Source organism: Bison bison, unplaced genomic scaffold, assembly GCF_000754665.1.
Source record: "Bison bison bison isolate TAMUID 2011002044 unplaced genomic scaffold, Bison_UMD1.0 scf7180017864461, whole genome shotgun sequence".
In the NCBI taxonomy this organism is placed as follows: Eukaryota; Metazoa; Chordata; class Mammalia; order Artiodactyla; family Bovidae; genus Bison; species Bison bison.
Genome location: NW_011495023.1, coordinates 15,923,758 through 15,932,947, shown reverse-complemented (window position 1 = coordinate 15,932,947; position 9,190 = coordinate 15,923,758). Strand labels below are relative to the sequence as shown.

Below are 9,190 nucleotides of genomic sequence, written 5' to 3'. Positions count from 1 at the left end.
TGTTTGGGGGGGTGGGTGTGTGTGTGTGGATGGTGGTGGTGTGTGTGTGTGTGTGTGTGTGTGTGTGTGTGTGTGTGTGTTGCACCGCCCTCCAGGGGTGTGTGTGTGTGTTGCACTGAGTATGTGTGTCTATGTGTGTGTCTATGAAACCAAGGTTGGGGAAATGGTAATGGACACTTGTCAGAGAAAATGATGATTTTAGGGACTTCCCTGGTAGTTCAGTGGTTAAGATCCACACTTCCACTGCAGGCGCACAGATTCGACCCCTGGTAGGGGAACTAAGATTCCACAAGCTACATGGCATGGCCAAAAAAACAGAAAACAACCAGCCAATCAAGAAATAATGTTTTTAGAGTGAACTGTCAGACTTAGAGGATGTTCAGCCTGTAGCAAAGGACTTGTATTATACTTATTTCCCCTACACAGACATAAAAAGTGATCTTGTACCTCTAACAAAAACTGAGAAGTATCTTGCCAGTCCCATCAAATCATAAAGAAAAGCATCAAATAACTGGGTTTTTGTTTGGCTAAATCACATCATATATTTTCTTCCCTTCTTTTTCTAAAAAATCGTAACTGCTTTGGCAATGACAATGACTGGATTAGTATCTTCTAGCATGTGAGGGAAACCAAGGGCAATAGGCAACATTAACCCAGTTAACTCTAGACAAGTAAGCATGCCACAGGGCTAGCTGCTGTCTACTATCTACACACTAGGAAGCAACAAGCAGTAATATGATAAAACTTGGAAAGAAGATTTAGTATCTTAGAGATTTCAAAGGTTAGAAGCAAACCTATTTACTTCTCTGAGGAACGAAAAGAGAAAAAGCTCCGTAACTCACTGGTTGACCCCCTAGCTCCTCATACCTCTTGATCCCCTGGACTCTGGGAATCTCCTTTGCTTGTGTTCGTATCTCGAGTCCAACGAGGGGGTTTCCAAGTTCTTTCCTGTGTACCTCTGTTATAGTAATAACAACGCCCTGAACTATCTTTATGAGTTTCCCATTCTCCATTAATCTGAATTGCTGGGCTTCCGGGGAGCGGGGGAAGAGCCGACTGGGATATCTTCAGTTCTTGCAGGTTAGCGTAGACAGGAGAATCAGGTCGCCCTTGATTTGGAGGTGTCGTTGCCTATGAAAGATTTGAAATACCCATGTTTACACATGTATAATGCTTATAAATAAAAATTAAATAAAACATGAGATTTATAAACATAAATGCAAATTCATTTTAAAACATATATGGAGGTGTGTATATATATTAAAGGAAATGAGAATTTAAGTTTTAATGTTCATAGTTTGAAAAAATAAGAATTTAACAGTTTTAATATTCATAGTTTGAAAAACAAACATAAAAGCTTTCAGAAGAACCCAGAGTGTACTTAGTTACTGCCCCTCACCCTGAGAGCACACTCAACTAGCAGCTGGGAGCGGCGGGCTCCAGTTTAAGATCTGGCCTGACAAGCTGCAAAACCACAGACTAGATCGCTTCATCTCTATGAAACAGAACTGTTTAATCTCTGTAAGTGAAGAAATTGGATTAAACCACTTAGGTCTCCACTGGCTCTAAAACTCCACAATTTTAAAGCAATTTTTAAAATACAAAACGTCTTACACAGAAGTCAGCACTTACTCAGAAAACTATAAAAAAATTTTATATCCTAAGCTCTAATATTAAATCAAGAATATAAGTAAAAGATAAAGGAGATATAGTAGTACTTCAGCCAAGAATTTACCACATACTACTCCTTCCCAGTTATAATTTCTCAGTGTGTGTGTGTGCGTGTGTGTGCTCAGTCGCTCAGTTGTGCCCGGCTCTTTTTGACCTTATGGACTGTAGCTTGCAAGGTTCCTCTGTCCATGGGATTTTTCAGGCAAGAATATTGGACTGGGTTGCTATTTCCTTTTTCCAACTAATGTTCCCAACTCAGGGATCCAACCTGCGTTTCTTGTATCTCCTGCATTGGCAGGCGGATTCTTTACCACTGAGCCACCTGGGAAGCCTGTTTCTCAGTAGCCCTAAACAAATCTTTACTCTCTTCTTAGTTTATTTATATGTGAAATTCCTAAGAGCAGAAAAAACAACTAGCTGTAACTCTGATTTACACGCTTATTTAATTTCAACTTTCAGTTTTACATTTATTTGTAAATGTCTCACTAGATGTCAGTCAAGAGCAGAATACTCTTCACACACTTTGCATAAGGACCTTGTAAACTGTACTACGGAGAAGGCAATGGTACCCCACTCCAGTACTCTTGCCTGGAAAATCCCATGGATGGAGGAGCCTGGTAGGCTGTAGTCCATGAGGTCACTAAGAGTCGGACACACTGAGCGACTTCACTTTCACTTTCACGCATTGGAAAAGGAAATGGCAACCCATTCCTGTGTTCTTGCCTGGAGAATCCCAGGGACAGGGGAGCCTGGTGGGCTGCCATCTATGGGGCTGCACAGAGTCGGACACGACTGAAGCAACTTAGCAGCAGCAGCAGCAGCAAACTGTACTAACAGTTATAGATGCTGAAAGAATAAGCACACATCTAAGAACACATTTTTATGTTGGGTGTTTGTGTATATTAGCTTCCTTTTACAACAGAGTTTCTCAGCCTTGGCATCACTAACATTTGGGGACAGATCCTTTTTTATAGGGGGCTATCCTGTGCAGTACATTATGTCCACTAGCACCTCCGGCCTCCACCTACTCAATGACAGCGGTTTCTTCCCACTGTGACCATTAAAGAGTCTCCAGATGAGGCCAAATGTTCTATGGGGACATCACTGCCCCTGGTTGAGAACCACTGCTTTGCTATATTAATCTGAGAACCACTCAGATGTCCCATTACTTCTACAATATACCAGAGTTTTATGAATATCTGAAAACACTGAATTTTTTTAAAAGGGGGAAATGTGAATGTATACACCAAATCAATTTTATTGAAATTAAAGCTCTTTAACTTCTAAAATATCATTTACTTATAAATTAATTATAATGACTCTAAATCACAGAATAAGCTTTAAAAAAAAGAAAATAGTAAAAATAACCCAAGACATGAATACATTTATAAAATGGTTACCTTTGGTCTTTTTACACATGGTAATTATGCAAATACTCTATTAAGTGATACTATTGAGACCATTTTCCTATAAAGGTCAGCTCTGAATTTAGACTATCACCAAACAGTATCTTTCTATGAAGAAAATCTATCCATGAAGACAGATTTCCATGTATTTCATTTCCAGACTAATTTCATATCCTGTTGAATTAGCCAGGGTAACAATGCTTCTCTGACTAAAACAAACTCTGTTAATATAACAAACAATTCTACATAGTAAATCATTTCCTAGGAACTTACCTAGAGAATTCAACAAGAGTTAAAGAAGCTCTTTGCCCCTGGTACTTTACTAAACTTGGGGAAATAAAGATGCCAAGAAATAGCCATTTTCTAAATGATTTTACAACACATGCTACTACAGCTTTAAGAAATAACAAATTAACTAACTTCTATTTAGACACTTCAGTTTTTCCAATCTAAAAAAAGTGAAATGCTTTAAAAAGTTTATAATGCTAGCATAATTCTGAAACAAAAGCAGAGAACTAAGTGAAATAAAAGTATAAACCAATCTTACTTACAAATGGAAATGAAAATATACTCAATAAACCATTAGCATTCAAATCTAGCACTGCATTAAATAAATCAGGAAAAAGCAGAAATGTTGAGGATCTGTCTTCAGAAAATCTATTACTGTAATTCTTTACATTAATATATTGACTTGATCACCACCGATGCCAACCAAGTTACTGATAAAATTCAACATGGATTAAGGATAAAACTCTTAGCAAGTGAACAGGTGATGCCTCCTTAAAATGACTACAAATTATTCAAAATAAACATCATACTCAGCAAGGTACTGCTAAGAAAGTAGCATTTTCATTAAAGTCCAGAATAATTCCAGGATGCCAAATATCACTGTTTTTATTCAACAAATGTACTAAGATAGGAAATGTACTAAGATGCAAAAAAAAAAAGTGAACTCCTAAGTACTCGAAGGAAAACAACCCTGATATTTGTCACTGATGTAACCAATATTTGAAAACCTAAGCCTATGAAAAGTACCAAGAAGGTGAGTAAGTTGGCCAGATAAGATGATCATTTGGTCAGTTCCCAATAGATGAACAATGACAAATTAGAAAATACAACAGAATTTTTAAAATCTCATCTACACTAAGAGAAGTGTTAAAACACTTACAAGTAAGCTTTAAAAAAAAAAAAGAGGAATACTTATAAAACTTTCCTCAGGTACCCAAAATTATATTAATACTTACATGTTACTCCTCCAAAAATTAATCTATAAATTCTACAAATTCAATGCAATGTTTGGCATGCATTATAGTTAGTTCACAGTCTTACAGGCAGTAGCCCTGAGGGAAATTTACTGAATGAACAAGTGAACAAACAAGTGAACAAAAGAATGCAAACACATATACCCCAGTAAAAGCAGAATTGAGAAACTCGGAGCTGGTTACATGTGATAAAGATAGGTGACCAGGAAAACATCCACATTTCTATTAGGGAAAAGGATGGATAATCATGTCGTCATTTAAGACAGGAACTATCTAAAAGTGGACTGACAGTCAAGCATTCCGCAGTGCAAAGGTTACAAATATGAGTTTTAAAATGTCTTGTCTTCTAGGACCTCTAATATAGTAAAAGAAAGTGAAACAAAGATCCTTTAAATGCATAACAGACATACTGTTAGAGCTACACGTGGGAGAGTGTGGGAGCAAAAAATGAACAGGCCTGGAAACAAGGGAATAAGCCTCAAAAATGAACACGGAAGTATTAGCCAAGTCAAAGCTGTGGATACAGGAAGCCGCAAGAACAAACATATAAAAAAAAGCATGGTGTGGTCGGGGAGGATGCCGCCTGAGAGGGCAGGTGATAGGAACAACACAAGAAAGATGTAAGAGAAGCGAACGTCTAACAAGGAGATTTGTGTGTTGTGTTCAAAGGCAGATGTCGCCCAGCAGCATTTAAGGAATTACTGGACAAGTTAAGCCAGGAAGCACATTCTGATTTAAAATTTAGAAATACTGCAGATTTTAGATGAACACAACTAGAGGCAGCGATGAGTTAGGAGGTCAGTAACAGACCGAAGATGAGAACTGCAACGACACAAGGAGAGCAGGAATGGAGAAGCAGGGCTAGGTGCAAGAAGAGATTAGAAAGTCAAATTAACGTGCAGAGTGTATGTCTGTCTGTGGGAAGCTTGTTTTTTGGTGTGTGTTTAACCATGGGTTAAATAACACTGAGATGAAGAATAGGACACAGAAAGACAGAGGAGTTCCACTTACACTGCAGTAGGTCAGTACTCCTTTTAAAAGTCTGGGTGGAAATGCTCAGACTATCAGGTAGACAGATTAAGAGCTCAGTACAGAAATCAGTGCTAAAAATATAAAAGTCATCAGCAAACAGATGGGGCCCCAAACTTGAGAATACACAGAAGGAAAGAAGGGGTAACACAGACCCCTAGAGAATACTAAGCAGTTGCTTTATGAATTAAAATGAAAACACAGGTATCAAGTTAGCATGGGGTCTGGCAAAGGTGACTTTTGGTGGTAATATTACAATTACCGATGCAATTAATAAGGTACCAAGCAAAGTAGGAGGATCCAGTAAAGGAAACAGAAAGTCAGAAATAGGCAGCCTCACAGGAAAAGATGGTATTTAAAAAGAAAAGGAACTAGCTTCCCTCTGAAGACTTCAATACAAGGGCCATGAAGCAAACACTAGATTCAGGAGTTAAGAAGCCATTAAAAGACACCAGCTTCCAGCCAGGAGGATCCAAAATTATGTTCCTGCCATGAACAACTAGAAAAGTAAATAAAATATAGGAAACGAGTATTTTCAGGCCTTATACCACAGAACAAGCAGCTCAGAACTACGATCCCTAAGAGAAGAAACGAAGGACAAGCACCAACCGCCCCCCAGCACTTCCGCTTGGAGGCACTTTCCAGAACTCAAGGGGAAACCAAGAGTCTAGGAATCTTAGTAACACAACAGAGATACAGGCTCGCAATTACCACTTAAGGTAACAAATGAAATAATACAAGAAATGAAAACATATAAATTGGGGTTCCCTGGTAGTTCAAGTGGCTAAGACTCTGCACTCCCAATGCAGGGGGTCTGGGTTCAAATCCTGGTCAGGGAACTAGGTGCCACATGCCGCAACTGAAGAGTTTACACACCACAACTAAAAGACCCCACATGTCAAAATTAAGACCTGGCACAACCAAATAAATAATAATTAAACAAAAATAAATATTTTTAAAGAAAGAAAGAAAATACATAAATATCAAACATTGAGGAGAAAGGAAAAGGAGAAAAGCATAGACCCCAATTTTTTTAAATCAGAGAATCTTCAAAACTGATAAACCAAGAAACAGAGACAAGAGTTATGTCTGAAATCAAGAGATGTAACAGCAATCTAAGTAGATCACACAATTAGAAGAGGTTTATTGACAATGGACAAATGGTAAAACTTCAATATTTCACACTCTAATTTACCACTAAATGTTTGGACAGATGTTCATTTGAAATGTTGTTCATTTGCTGTTACAAATAGTTTCAGCAGAAATAAAAACTTTGTTTTTCTAACAAACTAACTCCAAACTTAGACCTGAAGAAGGAAATGACAACCCACTCCAGTACTCTTGCCTGCAAATCCTACTGACAGAGGAGCCTGGTGGGCTACAGCCCATAGGGTCTCAAAGAGTTGGACACGACTGAACGATTGAGTACAAACTTAAGATCAACTTAAACCTTCAATTTCCAAAATGTATAGAAAGAGAACAGAAGAGGGCTCAGTGTTTTTAATATTCCGATCGTGGCAAAAAAGACACTGTCCCTGTTTATTACCAACTGTTTAAACAACAGAAAAATTCAAGGGAACTACCACTCATTGATCACTAACAAGTTTCCTCAAGAACTCTTGAAAATTTAAATTCTTGGTAGAAAAAATACTTAGAATGAAGTACCAAATTTATGCTTACATGTACACAAAACATGTACTGACTACAACAAGGGATGGTTCCATAATTACATACCATTTTTTCCTGGTGAACCAAAACTATGGGTTTTTAAATGAACATAATGCTGGTGAAGATGAATGTTAACTCCAGTTTATTGCTGGTGATTTTAGCCAGCTGAATCCTTCTGGAAAACATTTTGACAGTATGTTTCAAAAGCTGTTAAAAATATTTTCAGGAAAAAGGGGAGATAAAAAAATCTACACATAGAAAAAAATTTCCTGCAAAGATGTTTATTCCAATGTTATTTATCAGAAATAAATGAGACACAATCTAAATGTCCAACAACAGAAGGTTAAGTAAATAATGACCTAACATACGAGGCAATACCATAAAAGCAATGAAATGTTAATGGTTTCTGAACACGACAAAAAAATTTTTATGAGGTTAATCAGAAAAGCAAAATAGAAATGTGCATTTCACTTCCAACTTAAAATTTTAAAGTATGAAGAAAAAAAAAGTTAATAAACATTATGGGTCTCTGACAAGGCTTTCACTCAGATCTAATGCAGAGATTGAAACTTTTACAGACAAGCAAAAGGGAAGAGTTCAGTACCAAATCAGCTTTAGAAGAAATGTTAAAGGGACTTCTCTTAAGCAAAAAAGGTTACAACCAGAAACATGAAAATTATGAAAGGTAAAGGCAAATATCCAGGAAAGGAAGTAAATCAACCTCATAGGAAAGTTAAAAGACAAAAGTAGTAAAACCATCTATATTCACAGTAAGTCATACAAAACAGGAAAAGGTGTAAAATATGATGTCAAAAACAGTAAATGTGGGAGAGTGGGGAGTAAAAATGCAGGGTTGTTAAAATGTGTTTAGAGATCAGCAACTTGAAATAATCATTTACAGACAGACAGATATAAACTTCACGGTAACCACAAAACCAAAAATCTACAATAGTACACATAGAAAAGAGAAAAGAATTCAAACACAGCAACAAAGACAGCCAGAAAGTCACAAGGAAAGAAAAGACAGAAATACTAAGTCAGTATGTTGTGTAACAGGACCTAATGAATTGTTGTAGGTCAATTACACTTCAAACAAACAAACTCAGTGAAAGAGATCAGATTTGTGGCTGCCAGAGGCAGAGGAAATTGGATGAAGGTGGTCAAAAGCTGTAAGATAAAGAAGTACTAGGAATGCACTGTACAACATGATAAATATAATAGTGCTGCATGTTTTATATGAAAGAGAGTAAATTCTAAGTTCTCATCACAAAAAACCAATTTTCTTCTATTTGTTTAATTTTGTATCTTTATGAGATGGATGGTCACTAAACTTACTGTGATAATCACCTCATGATGTATGTAAACCAAATCATTATAATATATACCCTTAAACATATACAGTACCATATGTTAACAATATCTCAATAAAATTGGAGGAAAAAATTCAAAAGTTACAATTTTAAAAAATTGGTTTTCTTGGGAATTCCCTGGTAATCCAGGGGTTAAGACTTCATGCTTCCAATGCAGGGGCACAGATTCTATCTCTAGTCAGAGAACTAAGATCCCACATGCCGTGCAGCAGGGCCAAAAAAAAGTTATAGTGAGTTTATACACAGACTCATCACATCAGCTCCAAACACATGGTAGTGACAGGAAAAAGAAAAAACTAAGAAGGGAGGGAAAGGAAAAAAGTGTTTGGCGGGTGGGCAGGGGGTGCGGGGCGGGGGGGGGGGGAGAATCTCTAATTTTAAGTATGCTTTGTGATTTTTATGTGCACTATTGTTCAGAAGATACTCAATCTTTCTAAATGGACTTATGGCAAACCAGTTCCCTGGTCCAATATGCTTGAACTATGAAAAAAGTGAAAGTGTTAGTCACTCAACTGTGTCCAACTCTCTGGGACCCCAAGGACTGTAGGTAGCCCACCTGGATCCTCTGTCCATGGAATTCTCTGGGTAAGAATACTGAAGTGGGTTGCCATTCCATTCTCCAGGGCATCTTCCCAACCCAGGGATCAAACCTGGGTCTCCTGCATTGCAGGCAGATTCTTTACTGTCTGGGCCAACAAAATATATATATGGAGAAGGCAATGGCACCCCACTCCAGTACTCTTGCCTGGAAAATCCCATGGACGGAGGGCCTGGTGGGCTGTAG

General features: G+C 37.6%; 1 protein-coding gene across 7 annotated transcripts in view; it reads right to left on the bottom strand.

Moving 5' to 3' along the window:
• Positions 1-9,190, bottom strand: part of ARHGAP12 (Rho GTPase activating protein 12) — a 117,675-nt gene that overhangs the window by 56,536 nt on the left and 51,949 nt on the right. For all 7 annotated transcript variants that reach the window (XM_010860003.1, XM_010860006.1, XM_010860007.1 and 4 more), the window contains exon 4: positions 868-1,131. In XM_010860003.1, coding sequence (XP_010858305.1) covers positions 868-1,131 — 264 coding nt within the window. The remainder of the gene's footprint in view (positions 1-867; positions 1,132-9,190) is intronic.